The 20,414-nt window shown below is 44.8% G+C and overlaps 1 protein-coding gene across 3 annotated transcripts in view; it reads left to right on the top strand.

The window, feature by feature from the left end:
• The window catches only part of plxna4 (plexin A4), a 496,524-nt gene extending 478,504 nt beyond the window's left edge, over positions 1-18,020 (top strand). For all 3 annotated transcript variants that reach the window (XM_029741951.1, XM_029741949.1, XM_029741950.1), the window contains exons 30-32: positions 2,095-2,307; positions 11,547-11,697; positions 13,828-18,020. In XM_029741951.1, coding sequence (XP_029597811.1) covers positions 2,095-2,307; positions 11,547-11,697; positions 13,828-13,923 — 460 coding nt within the window. In that variant the 3' untranslated portion in view covers positions 13,924-18,020. The remainder of the gene's footprint in view (positions 1-2,094; positions 2,308-11,546; positions 11,698-13,827) is intronic.
• The last annotated feature ends 2,394 nt before the right edge of the window (positions 18,021-20,414 follow it).

The following is a 20,414-nucleotide window of genomic DNA, read 5'->3' as shown; positions in this document are numbered from 1 at the left end:
CACTCACTAGGCCTGGACAATACTATGTAGTGTAGTGCCTCAGTGCTGTACTCTCACCTTCCCTGAGTAAAAGGGTTGTTCCTGTCTGACTGACAGTTCACAGAGCTACATTCAGTATCTGATTGAAGACTTTAGCTTCATCTCTGTAAAGAAAAAAGCAGTGTCATAACTGCGTTCAAACATCTGTAAAATATGTCAGAAGATGTCAATTCCAAGGGGACAGTTGCTCACCATATACCCCAATGTGTTTGGACTCATTGGATATGTTATATCAGATCAAACATCCAAAACAATGAAACGTCCCCCACAGACAACAATCAATGTAAAGCTGCACAATGATCAATAACCAAATACCACTTGGGCAGAACTCAGATCTTCATTCATACCTATGCCAGTCTAGCCTGGGATTCGATCCTGGACACCACAGTATGAATAACATGCTTTACAGTTTGGGGAAAAAGCTTTACAGTTTGGGGAAAAGTTAGGTTGTACAGAGGTATTGGCAGAACAGTTGCCACAATGCAAACACAGCTCTCTATGGTCTCCTAGCGATAGTTTGTCAGATAAACCTGTATTGTGTCACATTCACTGAAATCTAAATATCATTATGGACCTGGCCCAGAGATGGAAGGTGTGAAGAGACTCTTTAAATCTGACCTTTCCCCTTGGAAACCATCTAGACCTTAACCTAGTATTGGCCAGCTGCGCCAGATTGGTGACAATCAAGACTTGCATCACGGTGGTGTTACTATCCTTTGATCCGTCCGCTAATCCCAGAAGATTCGTCCAGATTAATTCAGAGTCATAATGCCAAGGTTTCCCTCGCCAAATCCTCTTTTGTTAGGTGGTACAGCTGAATGATTTACAGCAGGTTGGGGGGTAGGACATGTCGGGAGAGGGGTTATTCAAATGATTCCGTGTTTTTTTTTTCTCCTCCCTGATGTTGCACACACAGTCGGTCCATCCTCTAGACTGCAGTGTCTTGCCGGTTTGGCTTTTGCCGCGTCATCCAAAACCATGCTGCCCAGTTAATGAGAGAGAGAGGGAGAGAGAGAAGGAAGGAAATACAAGCAATTCTCAGTCCTGCCTTTATACCACCTGATCTGTAACACACACTTACACCTGTGGTACCTCTCTGCATTCATTCCAAGGCCAACAAATAAACAGACTTGTGTTTTGATTATTGTAGACAGGCATGGAATGGGCCGCATGTCTAAACAAGGCAATATGAACAGTGTTGGTGTGAAGCCCCCAGACACAGCTGGAAACCATGAAGCCCTGGCGTTGCCTGCTTTTAAGATTAGGGCTTTATTAAATCACGCACACATCAAATAGAAGGTATCAGCAACAAGCCGTGTACTACATTGCAAAGTGAATTGGTCGTCATTCCCTTCTGCCACTGAATGTGTTAGCTCAGACCGACCACATCCACTGGCTGGCTTTAACCAATGTGAGTTGTTGTATGTTCAGGGATGTAATCTGCTTGGATTTGGATTTGAACAAGGATTGTTATTTAAGTCTAAATGTAGAAAATCACCTTGATGTCTTCTGTTTCATTTGTTGTGTTCTATCACAGAGAAGCATTCCTAGAAATGTACCTGGTGTATGTTATGGTAATAGACTCTGTCCCCTGTAAGGCCAGGGTGTTGTGTTTACATGATGTCTCCTCTATAGCCCACCTCTGAGGTTCTGACGTTCCAGGATGACATGATATTTCCTAACTCTCTCTGTCTCTCCTCTATAGCCCACCTCTGAAGTTCTGACGTTCCAGGATGACATGATATTCCCTAACTCTCTCTGTCTCTCCTCTATAGCCCACCTCTGAGGTTCTGACGTTCCAGGATGACATGATATTCCCTAACTCTCTCTGTCTCTCCTCTATAGCTCACCTCTGAGGTTCTGACGTTCCAGGATGACATGATATTCCCTAACTCTCTCTGTCTCTCCTCTATAGCCCACCTCTGAAGTTCTGACGTTCCAGGATGACATGATATTCCCTAACTCTCTCTGTCTCTCCTCTATAGCCCACCTCTGAGGTTCTGACGTTCCAGGATGACATGATATTCCCTAACTCTTTCTGTCTCTCCCCAATAGCCTACCTCTGAGGTTCTGGGTGAATGTGATCAAGAACCCCCAGTTTGTGTTCGACATCCACAAGAGCAGCATCACGGATGCCTGTCTGTCTGTGGTGGCCCAGACCTTCATGGACTCCTGCTCTACCTCAGAACACCGCCTGGGCAAGGACTCCCCCTCCAACAAGCTGCTCTACGCCAAGGACATCCCCAGTTACAAAAGCTGGGTGGAGAGGTGAGAGGATGATGGGATGGGTGTGTGTTTATGGGGGGGGGATGGTTTGGGGAGTTTGTGCACTGTGTGTGTGGGGGGGGGGGGTCTGGGGAGTTTGTGTACTGTGCGTGTGAGGTGGGGGCTGGTTTGGTGTGAGTGAGTTGGGGGGGCTGGTTTGGGGTGTGTGAGGTGGGGGGGGCTGGTTTGGGGTGTGTGTGTGTGTGTGTGTGTGTGTGTGTGTGTGTGTGTGTGTGTGTGTGTGTGTGTGTGTGTGTGTGTGTGTGTGTGTGTGTGTGTGTGTGTGTGTGTCTACAGCATGTCCCTCTCTCTTTGCCAGTTTCTATATAAACCTACATGTGAGTGTAACATGAGAGGACAGTTCAACATGTGGTTCTGTCGTCCTATAGATGTGTGCCAGCCATTTTGTCCATAAACATCCCTGATAGACTGTAGTCTGCCCCTTGTCTCATAAGTTCACACAGTGGGGCTGTTGTGTTGTGATCCCTGGTCCATGGATGACACTCTAAATGAAAAGCCACTGGGAATGGATGGCAGTGCCTCCTAATGCTGGAGAGGTAGAGGGGAGACAGGCACAGACAGAGAGGCACAGACAGAGAGGCACAGACAGAGAGGCACAGACAGAGAGGCACAGACAGAGAGGCACAGACAGAGAGGCACAGACAGAGAGGCACAGACAGAGAGGCACAGACAGAGAGCCACAGACAGAGAGCCACAGACAGAGAGACACAGACAGAGAGACACAGACAGAGAGACACAGACAGAGAGACACAGACAGAGAGACACAGACAGAGAGCCACAGTGTGTTCTCTGTCCTGCCCAGGTACAACCATGTGTGTGAGCAGTTAGGAGATTACCGCTGCACAGCAGTAGTGGTGGTCATTTGTCCAAATAAGAGTTGTATTACATTTATTTGGTCAGTGGTAGAGTGCTGAGTAAAAGATGGGGCTTGTGAAGCAGGTCCAAAGTATTTCTGTGTTAGTGCTCAGCGCTAGCCGCAGGACAGGGGTATGCTGTATGTGGTGCTTAGATGACTGGAACCCAACGAGGAGTTTTGTCTCGGACAGTATTCATCAGGCTGAGATATACACTGTGTGTGTATATGTGTGCCTGTAAGCATGTGCTTGTGTGTTTTATATTAACGGTGCATGATCTATATGATCAAGTCTCCAGCCACCCTAGTCATAGACTGTTCTCTCTGCTACCGCACGGCAAGCGGTACCGGAGCGCCAAGTCCAGGTCCAAAAGGCTTCTTAACAGCTTCTACCCCCAAGCCATAAGACTCCTGAACAGCTAATCAAAGGGCTACCCAGACCCCTATTTTACACTGCTGCTACTCTGTTTATCATCTACGCATAGTCACTTTAACTCTACCTACATGTACATATTACCTCAATTACCTCAACTAGGCACTACAGAGTGCCCCCGCACATTGACTCTGTACCGGCACCCCCTGTATATAGTCTCGCTTGTTATGTGATGAATACAATTTGATTTGATTCGCTCTTATAGTTACTCCCAGTGATATATAGATGGGTTATATTATAGTTAGTCCCAGTGATATATAGATGGGTTATATTATAGTTACTCCCAGTGATATATAGATGGGTTATATTATAGTTAGTCCCAGTGATATATAGATGGGTTATATTATAGTTAGTCCCAGTGATATATAGATGGGTTATCTTATAGTTAGTCCCAGTGATATATAGATGGGTTATATTATAGTTAGTCCCAGTGATATATAGATGGGTTATCTTATAGTTAGTCCCAGTGATATAGATGGGTTATATTATAGTTACTCCCAGTGATATATAGATGGGTTATATTATAGTTACTCCCAGTGATATATAGATGGGTTATATTATAGTTAGTCCCAGTGATATATAGATGGGTTATATTATAGTTACTCACAGTGATATATAGATGGGTTATATTATAGTTAGTCCCAGTGATATATAGATGGGTTATATTATAGTTAGTCCCAGTGATATATAGATGGGTTATATTATAGTTACTCCCAGTGATATATAGATGGGTTATATTATAGTTACTCCCAGTGATATATAGATGGGTTATATTATAGTTAGTCCCAGTGATATATAGATGGGTTATATTATACTTGCTTCCAGTGATATATAGATGGGTTATATTATAGTTAGTCCCAGTGATATATAGATGGGTTATATTATAGTTAGTCCCAGTGATATATAGATGGGTTATATTATAGTTACTCCCAGTGATATATAGATGGGTTATATTATAGTTGTTCCCAGTGATATATAGATGGGTTATATTATAGTTACTCCCAGTGATATATAGATGGGTTATATTATAGTTAGTCCCAGTGATATATAGATGGATTATATTATAGTTACTCCCAGTGATATATAGATGCGTTATACTATAGTTAGTCCCAGTGATATATAGATGGGTAATATTATAGTTACTCCCAGTGATATATAGATGGGTTATATTATAGTTAGTCCCAGTGATATATAGATGGGTTATATTATAGTTACTCCCAGTGATATATAGATGGGTTATATTATAGTTAGTCACAGTGATATATAGATGGGTTATATTATAGTTACTCCCAGTGATATATAGATGGGTTATATTATAGTTAGTCCCAGTGATATATAGATGGGTTATATTATAGTTACTCCCAGTGATATATAGATGGGTTATATTATAGTTACTCCCAGTGATATATAGATGGGTTATATTATAGTTACTCCCAGTGATATATAGATGGGTTATATTATAGTTAGTCCCAGTGATATATAGATGGGTTATATTATAGTTAGTCCCAGTGATATATAGATGGGTTATATTATAGTTAGTCCCAGTGATATATAGATGGGTTATATTATAGTTACTCCCAGTGATATATAGATGGTTTATCTTATAGTTAGTCACAGTGATATATAGATGGGTTATATTATAGTTACTCCCAGTGATATATAGATGGGTTATATTATAGTTAGTCCCAGTGATATATAGATGGGTTATATTATAGTTACTCCCAGTGATATATAGATGGGTTATATTATAGTTACTCCCAGTGATATATAGATGGGTTATATTATAGTTACTCCCAGTGATATATAGATGGGTTATATTATAGTTACTCCCAGTGATATATAGATGGGTTATATTATTGTTAGTCCCAGTGATATATAGATGGGTTATATTATAGTTAGTCCCAGTGATATATAGATGGGTTATATTATAGTTACTCCCAGTGATATATAGATGGGTTATATTATAGTTAGTCCCAGTGATATATAGATGGGTTATATTATAGTTAGTCCCAGTGATATATAGATGGGTTATATTATAGTTACTCCCAGTGATATATAGATGGGTTATATTATAGTTACTCCCAGTGATATATAGATGGGTTATATTATAGTTACTCCCAGTGATATATAGATGGGTTATATTATAGTTAGTCCCAGTGATATATAGATGGGTTATATTATAGTTACTCCCAGTGATATATAGATGGGTTATATTATAGTTGTTCCCAGTGATATATAGATGGGTTATATTATAGTTACTCCCAGTGATATATAGATGGGTTATATTATAGTTAGTCCCAGTGATATATAGATGGGTTATATTATAGTTACTCCCAGTGATATATAGATGCGTTATACTATAGTTAGTCCCAGTGATATATAGATGGGTAATATTATAGTTACTCCCAGTGATATATAGATGGGTTATATTATAGTTACTCCCAGTGATATATAGATGGGTAATATTATAGTTACTCCCAGTGATATATAGATGGGTTATATTATAGTTACTCCCAGTGATATATAGATGCGTTATACTATAGTTAGTCCCAGTGATATGTAGATGGGTAATATTATAGTTACTCCCAGTGATATAGATGGGTTATATTATAGTTACTCCCAGTGATATATAGATGGGTTATCTTATAGTTACTCCCAGTGATATATAGATGGGTTATCTTATAGTTAGTCCCAGTGATATATAGATGGGTTATATTATAGTTACTCCCTTTCAGAGGATGGTTGCTTATGGTTGTTTGCTGCTTTAAATATGGATGAGACAGTTTAGCATAAGGACTTGATTCAATCCACAGCGCTGAAGAGCATGCGTTACAGCGCAATAGAAATGTACAGGCAGTGTTCCCACGTTAGCTGAGACTGCATTCACAGTAAACCCTGCGTATGTGGGCTCAATCGGAAATGACCTCTCAATTTCAATCGCGCCATAGCACTGAACTTCAGCGATACGGATTGAATGGAGCCCTTAGTCTTCCTGAGGCTTGGCAGTCGACGGGACAGAGGTGTGTGATTGTGTGGATTTGAGTAGGGCTCAGGTAGGGATGCTTGGTTGTGATGTTGCGATACAAAGGGTCCATGGGCCTAGTGTACGTACAGTAGTATCAACCCTCCCGTCCCCCCCACAATCTATAACACACACATCCACCGGTCTTCAACCCTCCCGTTCCCCCCACAATCTATAACACACACATCCACCGGTCTTCCAGCCTCCCGTTCCCCCCACAATCTATAACACACACATCCACCGGTCTTCAACCCTCCCGTCCCCCCCACAATCTATAACACACACATCCACCGGTCTTCAACCCTCCCGTTCCCCCCACAATCTATAACACACACATCCACCGGTCTTCAACCCTCCCGTTCCCCCCACAATCTATAACACACACATCCACCGGTCTTCAACCCTCCCGTTCCCCCCACAATCTATAACACACACATCCACCGGTCTTCAATCCTCCCGTCCCCCCCACAATCTATAACACACACATCCACCGGTCTTCAACCCTCCCGTTCCCCCCACAATCTATAACACACACATCCACCGGTCTTCAACCCTCCCGTCCCCCCCACAATCTATAACACACACATCCACCGGTCTTCAACCCTCCCGTCCCCCCCACAATCTATAACACACACATCCACCGGTCTTCAATCCCCCCGTCCCCCCACAATCTATAACACACACATCCACCGGTCTTCAACCCTCCCGTTCCCCCCACAATCTATAACACACACATCCACCGGTCTTCAAACCTCCCGTCCCCCCACAATCTATAACACACACATCCACCGGTCTTCAACCCTCCCGTTCCCCCCACAATCTGTAACACACACATCCACCGGTCTTCAACCCTCCCGTCCCCCCCACAATCTATAACACACACATCCACCGGTCTTCAACCCCCCCGTCCCCCCACAATCTATAACACACACATCCACCGGTCTTCAACCCTCCCGTTCCCCCCACAATCTATAACACACACATCCACCGGTCTTCAAACCTCCCGTCCCCCCACAATCTGTAACACACACATCCACAGGTCTTCAACCCCCCCGTGCCCCCCGTCCCCCCCACAATCTGTAACACACACATCCACAGGTCTTCAACCCCCCCGTCCCCCCACAATCTGTAACACACACATCCACAGGTCTTCAACTCTCCCGTTCCCCCCACAATCTGTAACACACACATCCACAGGTCTTCAACCCTCCCGTCCCCCCCACAATCTGTAACACACACATCCACAGGTCTTCAACCCCCCCGTCCCTCCCGTCCCCCCACAATCTGTAACACACACCATCCACAGGTCTTCAACTCCCCCGTTCCCCCCACATTCTGTAACACACACATCCACAGGTCTTCAACCCCCCGTTCCCCCCACAATCTGTAACACACACATCCACAGGTCTTCAACCCCCCGTGCCCCCCGTCCCCCCCACAATCTGTAACACACACATCCACAGGTCTTCAACCCCCCCGTGCCCCCCGTCCTCCCCACAATCTGTAACACACACATCCACAGGTCTTCAACCCTCCCGTCCCCCCCACAATCTGTAACACACACATCCACAGGTCTTCAACCCCCCCGTCCCCCCCACAATCTGTAACACACACATCCACCGGTCTTCAACCCCCCCGTTCTCCCCACAATCTGTAACACACACATCCACCGGTCTTCAACCCCCCCGTTCCCCCCACAATCTGTAACACACACATCCACCGGTCTTCAACCCCCCCGTGCCCCCCGTCCCCCCCACAATCTGTAACACACACATCCACCGGTCTTCAACCCCCCCGTTCTCCCCACAATCTGTAACACACACATCCACCGGTCTTCAACCCCCCCGTTCCCCCCACAATCTGTAACACACACATCCACCGGTCTTCAACCCCCCCGTTCCCCCCACAATCTGTAACACACACATCCACCGGTCTTCAACCCCCCCGTCCCCCCCACAATCTGTAACACACACATCCACCGGTCTTCAACCCCCCCGTCCCCCCACAATCTGTAACACACACATCCACCGGTCTTCAACTCTGCTTCCAATCCAGCCCGACAGACACTTCAGTCACACCGTGAAAAACACTTCAAAGAGACAGACTGCAGAGTTTAACTAATAAAAGAAGGCGGAGTGAGAGGAAAACTCAGGCACAAATACATGTCTTCCTTTGATTTCTCCTCCGTTCTACATCTTCATAAGCGCTGTGGAGGTTAGCAGTTATTGTATAGCCGTACCTGGGAGAGGGGTAGGAGCACCATAATGGAAACCTATAGCTTGGTCATGATACGTTTGGGGATTGGGCAGTTTGCCTCTGGTCCTGTAGTGGAGCTGTGCCCCTCTGGGAAGACTCTACCTTAACATGTTATTACTGTATGACATCCACAGAAAAGCAATCTGATATGATTTAACACAAGGAAGAAATCCTGTGGGTCTCGGCCGGTGTATGAGTTCCTACAACTGTATCTTACTAACTCAGCACATTTATGAAAGCTGACATCTTACAGGATTTAAGTTGTGTTGGGGTCTTGTTGATTTATGTCGCATTGGCACAATTTGATGGTTGGAGTGGTTTGCAAGAGTTGAACATGCATGTTCCCCCCAGGGCCTCTAACTGTTATTCATTCCATTCAGTTGGAGCGGTATTTGAGGTGGGATTTAATTGGCCCCAGACAATGACAAGTTCATCAGACCCGTCATATATGCAGTTCGTTTGATCCTCGGCTCGGATAGAAGATTACAATGGGAAATCAAAGTGATAACCCCTGACATTCACACATGGTCTGTATCAGGGGAAACTGCATACTACATTCACAGCTCTCTGGGGGGGGGGGGGGGGCTGTTAACTGAACAGAAGGAGGCTGTTAACTGGATTTTGCATCTGTCTGCAAAAAAACAAAGGTACACTTGTTACCATCCTGATTCTACCATTCATTGGATGTCAACATCAAGCATGGCAGGACCCAATTCCCCTAGCCTAATAACAAATACCAAATGTTCAATTCCAAGTCGACCCTGTGGCCAAGGGGTAGGCAACTAGATTCAGTTGCAGGACCATTTTTGTCAGAGCGGATGGTGGGGTGACCGGAACATAATTATAATAATTTCTACACTGCAAATTGACTACAACTAAGCCAAAAAAGATATATATTGGAAAAGAACAATAATTTCATGCCTTGATTAAATTGAGACGATAACATACGGATATTTTTTAATTCGCAGGAATACAATATTTTGTTGTTGTAGCTGAATTCCAAAATTAAAAACTCTTGCGGGCCGGCAAAAGAAAATCACTTGTAGGCCGGTTTTGGCCCGTGGGCTGCTGACCTGCTCTAGGTGTGATTTCCAGTATTTCCAGTATTTCCAGTGTCTAAGAAAGGAGACGATTTGGAATTGGGCCCCACGTCGTCACCTAGAACCAGAGATGTCAGGTGGACCTGCTGTTTTACCTGGAGACAGAAATCCCTCCAATTTCCTTTACCCTCTCAAACCCCACGACTCACTTTCTCCAATTGCCCTCCTGCCCTGAGCAGGTGGCCGAGGTGTGTGTGAGTGGGTGTGACCTTCCTGTGACCTTCCTTACAATAAGTAACCTGCAATGCCCACCTGCCGCGTAACCTGCTCTGTTAGCTTAATAGCCTCGGTTTCTTTTCTCCATACACACACACATACACACCACACACCACATACCACACACCACATACCACACACCACATACCACACCACACCACATACCACACCACATACCACACACCACACACCACACACCACATACCACACTACACCACATACCACATACCACACACCACATACCACATACCACACACCACATACCACACCACACTACACCACACACCACATACCACACACCACATACCACACACCACATACCACACCACACCACATACCACATACCACACACCACACACCACACTACACCACATACCACATACCACACACCACATACCACATACCACACCACACTACACCACATACCACACACCACATACCACACACCACACACTTATCAGGCTAAATTTGTGGTGTCCAGGAGCAGTTGTGGTGCCGGAATGAAACAGGTAATGACCATCTTTAATGAAAGAGTTGACAGAGGGCCTCAGCTGCTGTTGACACTGGCTGATTACTTCTCCTTCTCCAGCCCTCTTTACCCTGACGCAGCTGAGAGCTTCCTGGAGACACAGTCTGTGTGTGTGTGTGTGAGAGCGAGGGGGGGGTTCACATACACTGCTAAGTGCCTTTGCAGCTCCATTTAGGCCATTTGTACGAGGGCGGCAGGTAGCCTAAGGGTTAAGAGCATTGGGCCAGGAACTAAAAGGTTCGAAACCCTTAGCCAACAATGTGCAAAATATATCGATGTACCCTTGAGCAAGGCACTTAACCCTAATTGCTTTGGATAAGAGCGTCTGCTAAATTAGAAAAATGTAAATGTCTATTGAGAGTCAGGGCTGCTCAGACTGTGAAAAGTGATTGGAGGTGAGACAACTGTCTCTAACAGTGCATGATTCCTACTCCAGGCTCCCGAATGGCGCAGCGGTCTAAGGCACTTAATTTCAGTGCTAGAGGTGTCCCTACAGACCCTGGTTCAATTCCAGGCTGTATCACAACCGGCCGTGAGAGTCGCATAAGTGTGCACAATTGGCCCAGTGTCGTTAGGGTTTGGCCGGGATAGGCCATCATTGTAAATAAGAATTTGTTCTTAACTGACTTGCCTGGTTAAATAAAGGTTCAATACAAGATTCTAAAGGCTAAAACATCCCTCAGTCTTGAAACAAACCTGAAATACCACAGTGACATTTAAATCCAAGAATAAAGCATTTTGTGGTGTATGTATGTAAATGTAGTGATTATACAGTTCACTAATACAGTCTGCTGTGTGTGTTACCTCCACAGGTACTACTCAGACATCAGTAAGATGCCGGCCATCAGTGACCAGGACATGAATGCGTACCTGGCAGAGCAGTCCCGGATGCACATTAACGAGTTCAACAGCATGAGCTCCCTCAGTGAGATCTACTCCTACGTGGGCAAATACACAGAGGAGGTACGGCAACACACCGTGGACAAAAATCACACTTTATTCAAGACAGGTAGCAGTGTTCCATTTAGGACAGCCAGTCTTACACCGTTGGGTTTGAAGTAGAAATGTATTGTAGATGGCTTGTAGGTTCAGACGATCTGGAAGATGTATATAAAATACATTTACAAGCAACCCAGACGGCATATATCAGCGTTTTTCCAACCTCTCCTGGAGGACTCCCAACCATGTCTTTGTTCTACTACAGAGATAACACACAGAGATAACACACTTCTCACTTCTCAACTAGGTAAATAAAGGTAACTTTTTTTTTTAAATACAAAAACAAATAAGATGTGGTAGTTCAGCTCTTCAACTAAATTGTGAGACGTCAAGGGGTCCCAGAGGAAAGGCTCAAGAAACACTGTCATACAGAAGAAACATTTCTTGTATGTGTCATTACTCCGCCATTGTCAGCTGGTGTGTGAGGCTGACAGTGACACGTGGTCTGGCTGTGTGTGAGGCTGACAGTTACACGTGGTCTGGCTGTGTGTGAGGCTGACAGTAACACGTGGTCTGGCTGTGTGTGGGGCTGACAGTTAAACGTGGACTGGCTGTGTGTGAGGCTGACAGTAACACGTGGACTGGCTGTGTGTGAGGCTGACAGTTACACGTGGACTGGCTGTGTGTGGGGCTGACAGTTAAACGTGGACTGGCTGTGTGTGAGGCTGACAGTAACACGTGGACTGGCTGTGTGTGGGGCTGACAGTAACACGTGGACTGGCTGTGTGTGTCTCTCTTTGTCAGATTGTGTGTGGGGCTGACAGTAACACGTGGACTGGCTGTGTGTGTCTCTCTTTGTCAGATTGTGTGTGGGGCTGACAGTAACAGGTGGACTGGCTGTGTGTGTCTCTCTCTGTCAGATTGTGTGTGAGGCTGACAGTAACACGTGGACTGGCTGTGTGTGAGGCTGACAGGGACACGTGGACTGGCTGTGTGTGAGGCTGACAGTGACACGTGGACTGGCTGTGTGTGAGGCTGACAGTAACACGTGGACTGGCTGTGTGTGAGGCTGACAGTAACACGTGGACTGGCTGTGTGTGGGGCTGACAGTAACAGGTGGACTGGCTGTGTGTGTCTTTCTCTGTCAGATTGTGTGTGGGGCTGACAGTAACAGGTGGACTGGCTGTGTGTGTCTTTCTCTGTCAGATTGTGTGTGAGGCTGACAGTAACACGTGGACTGGCTGTGTGTGTCTCTCTCTGTCAGATTGTGTGTGGGGCTGACAGTTACACGTGGACTGGCTGAGTGTGGGGCTGACAGTAACACGTGGTCTGGCTGTGTGTGAGGCTGACAGTTACATGTGGACTGGCTGTGTGTGAGGCTGACAGTTACACGTGGACTGGCTGTGTGTGGGGCTGACAGTTACACGTGGACTGGCTGTGTGTGAGGCTGACAGTTACACGTGGACTGGCTGTGTGTGAGGCTGACAGTTACACGTGGACTGGCTGTGTGTGAGGCTGACAGTTACACGTGGACTGGCTGTGTGTGGGGCTGACAGTAACACGTGGTCTGGCTGTGTGTGTCTCTGTCAGATTGTGTGTGAGGCTGACAGTAACACGTGGTCTGGCTGTGTGTGTCTCTGTCAGATTGTGTGTGAGGCTGACAGTAACACGTGGACTGGCTGTGTGTGAGGCTGACAGTAACACGTGGTCTGGCTGTGTGTGTCTCTGTCAGATTGTGTGTGAGGCTGACAGTAACACGTGGTCTGGCTGTGTGTGTCTCTGTCAGATTGTGTGTGAGGCTGACAGTTACACGTGGACTGGCTGTGTGTAAGGCTGACAGTAACACGTGGTCTGGCTGTGTGTGAGGTTGACAGTAACACGTGGACTGGCTGTGTGTGCGGCTGACAGTAACACGTGGACTGGCTGTGTGTGAGGCTGACAGTTACACGTGTACTGGCTGTGTGTGTCTCTCTCTGTCAGATTGTGTGTGGGGCTGACAGTTACACGTGGACTGGCTGTGTGTGTCTCTCTCTGTCAGATTGTGTGTGGGGCTGACAGTAACAGGTGGACTGGCTGTGTGTGTCTTTCTCTGTCAGATTGTGTGTGAGGCTGACAGTAACACGTGGACTGGCTGTGTGTGTCTCTCTCTGTCAGATTGTGTGTGCACTGGAGCAGGACGATGCCGCCAGGAAACAGAGACTTTCCTTCAAGCTGGAGCAGGTGGTGGCCTTCATGAGCCTGGAGAGCTGAGGACCGCACTTCCCAGGGCGCACTGGGAGACCCGTCAGAAACCGAGCCGTGCCTGAGCAAAGACCTGTCCATCTATCTCTTCACCATCGTCATCAGCATCAGAACTCCTCTCCGTTTCAAAGACAACACATATTGTCCTGTTTTCTTCCTCCTCTTCCTCTTCTTCCTCTTCCTGACAAGTGTTTGGTATCTCATCCGCTCAGCTTCATAGGACGTGTAGAGAAGACTGGCTGACGGACTGACTGGAGGGTCGGCAGAGCTGGGGACTGCTTTTCCCACCATGCAATGGGAGGGCCTCATCCCAGCTTTGCTGCGTAGAAGAGTCTGATGGAGGGGTGGTCGTCTGCCAGCTCGCCATATCGCCATAATTTACACCTTCATGTTGGGGGAGAAACAAACATTCTATTTATGTTGCCTTTAAAAATAACACTGATAGCAAAGTCTTTTGCAACCACAATGTTGGGTGTCAATTTGTTCAGACTTTCTGAATAGGATATTAGTCAATGAAACCAGAGTCCAGTTAATTGTAGTGCTATAGTCAACATCACATCAAACGTGGAAAAACAAAGTGGTATTATATAAATGAGGAAACCAAAATGACCGCCTCTGAAGACAAAAAAACTGAAGGTTTGCCTGATTCACACAGTTCTTAAGATTGGGAAATAGGCAAACTCCAGAATTGTTTTCTCAATGTAGCTTTGAGGTGTATTTAAAGAGACTCCGATAGGGACTGGGGAGAGTTAGTGCTTCTTGAATTTTCCTTTTTTTCCGAAAACCTGACTGACTTTGAAATCCAGAGAAGAACAGATTCCCCTTTGTGGCATTGGCGCAAGTCTGCTCCCACCCACCAACCAACCCCTCCAAGTAACTCTATAGATAAAACAATCCTCATCTCCTGAATCGGTGTGGTACCTGCTGACTATTATAAGACTAATTAGTGGAGGACAGACCCAGGTCTGTCTGGTCCTCCTCTGTGACGAGAAGCACACATCCAACTCTTGACCACAGTGACCCGACAGCTCTGACACCTGGAACGGTCAGTCTGACCCGTGTGTGCTGCTAACGGATGGAGGTCACTCGCCGGTCTATCAAAGCACACACACAAACAGATACACACGGCAGCTGTCCAAGACCTGTCCTGGGGGTAACTCTACTCCTGATTCACCCTCTGATCACACTGTCTGAATACTAGGGGAGCTGACTGACATCTACTAGGAGGAGGAGCTGGATCTTCACTAGGGCAGTCTTACCATGGACCCATGCTTTATACATGACAGAGATGGTGCAGTACTGCTTAAATGGGATCTGCTCTGCTGAGAGAGAGAGAGAGAGAGAGAGAGAGAGACCTTCTGTAAAGACTTGGGACGGGGGGAATCAATTGATGGACATAACTGGTCAGCCGAAAAACCAAAGGAGCTTGACATTTTAAAAAGACAAAAAAAGTTATTTAAAAACAATGTATTTAAAGGAAATGACACGGGGAAAGGATTTGGTGAAAGAAAAACCCACAACAACAAAAACTTAACCCTGTGTGATTTTCTGACCTCAGTGTGTCACGAAGGGGGAGCCGCGGACGAGTCCCGCCCTCCTCCTTGCCGTCCCGGTTTCTTCCGTGTTTGGCACACCGTTTTTCTTCCCTCTTTGTCCGGTTTTCCACGTCAGTTTTTTTGCACAAGTGTGGAGACAGCTTCCATGCGGGAATCCCAAACTCTGAGCGCTCTGGGTCGCTCATGTTGTGTGTTAGTGTAGTCGTCCTCCGCAGCCTTCTCCAAGCCTCAAAAAGCTGAAACTAGAGTGAGAAAAACAAGTGAACGTCAAATAGACGACCAGAAACGGACATGAACAGACTTGTGGAATGTGATAACCTGGATGGGAGAGGGAGATAGAGATGGAGAAACGATGGAGAAACCCTCCTTTCCTATAGACCTCTGACCTTTCTTTTGCCTTGACAACGTGCCCCATGTGGTGATGTGAATGTGTGGAGACCGCCCTCGGTCCACCTTCGGTCCTTATTGGCTTTTTAAGCGCATGTAAAACTTCAATTTAAAACAAAAAAAAGAGGAAAATAGAGAAAATAAGCCTTGCAAATGATGATGTGGATGTGTTCTTTTCTTTATTTTGCTTGGAAGAAAAATGTGAGGGAAAAAAGTGGATTGTTCATGTTAAAACTATAACTAACCGTTAAGGTGGAACCTTTATCTCCCGTTCAGCCCATGCAAACCTGTCATTACCATGTCTTGTGAAAGTGTTAGATGCTAATAAGAATAAAGTGGTACCTTAAAATCCAATATATTATATACCCTTGCATGCTGACCTATTTGGATGTTATGAAACGGAACTGCCTTGCAATCAAATATATTTATCTACTGCTACTAGGAAACTTTAAACGGTTCACAAACAAAACGGTTATTTTGAATTCTCATGGACTGATGTAGTACAATAACTCACGACTAAGTTTTAATTCATTCAGTCCTTTCGCTTAGTCCTTTCAGAGTAGATTGTCCTCTAACACCCATCCATATACATGTTCCATTAGTTAGTGACTTCATCAGTTCCAGAACCCTCAGGTTTTGGGTCTGGTAGACTAATTCTGCAGTGAGCTTCTTGCTCTTTTCTTGGCTGCTATTGCTTCTCTAGTGTCTGTCTGTGTTTTCATCCGGAAACGATCTCCCCTAGCCTATAACCTTACCTTTTGGATTCTATTATTTTATCATATAAAAAATGATATTTATTTTTGTAAGCCTAGGACTGGCTGCAAAGCTACCTTGTAAACGTCTTATTGCGGCAACTGTTACTATAGTTGTAGATGTGTTTTTTAGATTCTGTTTTGACAGTTGTTTGATCTGAAGAGCTCACTGAATAGGGAACTAGCGTTAGCAGGGCTTTCAGGGTTCAATGAAAAAGTTTGCTCATACAAAACCCATGTATCGCACAACATGCCTCATTATTGGAATCCTTATGGTCTTATGGGGTGTACAATACATTCAAGTCAATCATAGATTACTTGTCTGTTAGTGTCTGCTGTCCTTCGATTCTACTGCTACATCTAAAGGTGTTCTGCACAAACTTACTGAAAAGATACTGGTGGCTTTAACTCAAAAACCCCCTCTCCTTTGGACAACTTCAAACGATTAAACGTCTCTTGATGAACTCATCAAAGAGAAACAGGTGTTTGGAAGCTTCAATAACCACACTAGCTCTGATCCTGAAAGCTTCTGATTTACTTAGTTGATTGAGTTTTGTAAAATGTGTTTTATTTCCGTCACACCATCGCTGTCTAATGTATGAACCATATCTAATTCATCCACAACTGAACTGTCTAAAGGGGTGAGTTCTGTCAGTGGTTGGTATTCAGGTTGGAGGGGGTACATTCATGAACAGCGCGTTCTCTGGACGTTCTACACTGCCAACATGTTCAAACTGTTCACAAAGCTTGTGATCAAATAAACAAGAAACAACTGAAAGGAATCTACTGTATTAATTCAGTCTGATGGAAAATCCCAGGTAAAATAGTTCAGAAATTAGACTGAGCTTGGTAGGGAACTAAACGTTTAGGAGCCCTTGTTAAGTTTATAGACTGTAAATTGACCCACTATTACCCATGTATTATATTGTCTCTAGCTACCCAAAGTGTCCTCCTCTCTAAGTCCATTGTTTTTATTTGGTGGTGAAGAGAATGAATGTCCTAGAATCTCGTAGTGAATCTGCCCCCTGGTGTTGTAACATACGATGTTTCCATTTTCGCCCATGTTCCCCGGCGACAAAGCTCGTCTGAGACTACTGACCCCTTTGTTGCCGAGGGACTCGATAAAGCTTCCACCTTCAACGTTTTGTAGGAACTAAAGATAGGTCCTTCTAGAGCTCAGTGTTATAGCAGGTGTTACAGAAACAGTAGAAATACTTTTACTATTACCATATTTGCTGAGATAAAGAGTATCCTATCAAGAGATAAAACTAAACCTGGGGGAAAAGGCCAGCTTCTCTAACTTTGCTATAATTAATTGTATACCTGTGTATGTAAATATAATGCATTCCTATTTTGCAGTCAAGAACAAAATACTATTTGTAATATAGAATAAACTTTATTATGAAACAAAGTGGTTTGTAGTTTGTTTATTTATATTAAATTGTTTATTTAAATATTGTTATTTTTGATGGCACAGCAGGTGTGAAATGGAATAATGTGTACTGGAATTAATGCATTCATTTCATATAATGGGAAGCAAAATGCCCCGTTTCCCTCAGAGCAGAACGGCACAAGTGAAGCAGAAACCTACAGCACTTTGTTTTAATATGTTGTATGGTAACCCGTAGTAGAAAAGCAATTATACACTCAAAGTTGTTTGTTGTGACGGCTTCACCTCGTACCTAAGGCTGCAGCACAGCCGTGGTAATAACAGTCACACACACCCTCTCGTGTACAATTGCTTTATGGGCAATTCCACAGTGACAGAATGATGCTGAGACACTGATGTTCGCTTTAAAATGCATGTCAAACAAAAACAAATGCTTGCAAAGTTAAACAAACCAGACAACTCTATGCACAAGGACGACTGTATCAATTTCCACTGAACATTTTACAGAAACATTTACTTAAAGAACCGTGCAGATGCAACGTTTGGTAACAGAATGATGGTTGGTGCTGTTTGTGCCGTCATTCTGTTACCAAACGTTGCATCTGCACTGTTCTTCAAGTTCATTTTTTTGAGACATTTTCAGTGGAAATTGTTAAATGTAATCGTTGTGAATAGAGTTTCTCAATTTCAGAATATTATCTTTCAAAGTACTGACCATTTCAGCTGGTTCATATTGCTGTGGTAAAGATTCTACTGCAGTCCAATACGAGTTTATGAGCTTTATAGTAATTATTTATGTTTACTTGTCAGGGGCCATGTACACCCTAGTCCCTTGTAGGTTTGCTAGCCAGATAAATGGCTAAATTGCCATTGGTGCCGAGTAGTTAGCTAAGCTAACAGGGACTAAACGGATGAAGGAAGTGAAATAATGGGAAAACATCCAGTACTTTGACTAAAGGTAACAAAAGTCTGAGGTGAATTACAAAGTAAATAAACCCACAAAATGTGCTAAATACACTGAGCCATCAAAAAGCAAGGACAGAAGGGAGCCAAACAACACGCCTAAGACGGCAATCAATTAGCTCACACATGATGCCAATTAGGCTGCCTGTGGCTGTAAAAGACTCCCGGAGCTCCAGACAGACAGTTTTCCTGGTCAACAGGTCTGGGATCAGCTTTCCTGTACACGACACTATCCTTTACCATTAGCAGGTAAGAATAACACCAACCCTGGGTTGCAGTAAAGACCAGAAAAGAAGACGGCAAAGAGAGAGGGAGTGACAGAAGAGGAAAGAGAGGGAGGTTAGACAATAGAGTGGAGAGAGAGACCTGCCAATCTGAGTGAACCCACAGTGAGGGAGGGAGGGAGGGACGGTGTGTGTCAATCTTCCTCAGCACGGGGTGACGGGGACAGGGAATTGAATTGGTCCTGGTGTCACCCTATATAGCAGCCACTGAACTGGGAGTAACGGGGGAGAGAAAGTGGAAGAGGGTGCAGAGCGTCACCCTAATATTTCAACCAGTGAACTGGGAATAATGGAAGAGAGAGGCGACTGGGGGGTGAGGAGGGGAGAGAGAGTGATAGGGGGCACGAAGATGATGAAGCCATGCTATGATTGCAGCTGTGCTAGGGGTGGTGGTTTTTCACACTCCCACAGCCCCTGCCCCCCAACCCTTTCCTCCACCCTTCTCCCAGCCACGCTGATGTGAAGAAGAGAGAAAGAGGACGGGGAGGAGGGGAGAGAAGCAGAGAGGAAAGTTTATAGAGGTTCTATCCAGACGGAGATAGAGAGAGGTAGGAGTGGTGTTGAGAGAAGGTCAATCTGGGGGAGGGCTGGAGGGGTTGTGGGTCTGCTAATCGATCGTGCCGACCCCCTCCTGTGTCTCCAACCCAGACGTTAACCCAGACCGTCTCAGCTGGAACATGTTCAGAGACAACTCTATCTGTTAGTGATATAGGGCTTGCTTGACTATTAATGGATGGCATGATGGGTTGCCATGACTTCCTAGCTGAACAAACACCTTTACCACTTGTTTACTAAAGGTTTAAAAGAATAGTTCACTTGTTTACTGAAGGTTTAAAGGAATAGTTCACTTGTTTACTGAAGGTTTAAAGGAATAGTTCACTTGTTTACTAAAGGTTTAAAGGAATAGTTCACTTGTTTACTGAAGGTTTAAAGGAATAGTTCACTTGTTTACTAAAGGTTTAAAGGAATAGTTAACTTGTTTACTGAAGGTTTAAAGGAATAGTTCACTTGTTTACTAAAGGTTTAAAGGAATCGTTTTTTAGATATTCGACGTACCTACAGTGTTGTCATTTGTTACTGTTTCCAACAGCAAAGGAACGTATTAAACCGTTTGGATGAAAAACGACAACACCCCAGGCAAGTCAAGACTAAGCTACAAATTTGCAGA

Source organism: Salmo trutta, chromosome 40 (genome assembly GCF_901001165.1).
Source record: "Salmo trutta chromosome 40, fSalTru1.1, whole genome shotgun sequence".
NCBI classification, from domain to species: domain Eukaryota; kingdom Metazoa; phylum Chordata; class Actinopteri; order Salmoniformes; family Salmonidae; genus Salmo; species Salmo trutta.
The sequence above is the reverse complement of the archived record's forward strand: the minus strand, read 5'-3'. Positions and strand labels throughout refer to the sequence as shown.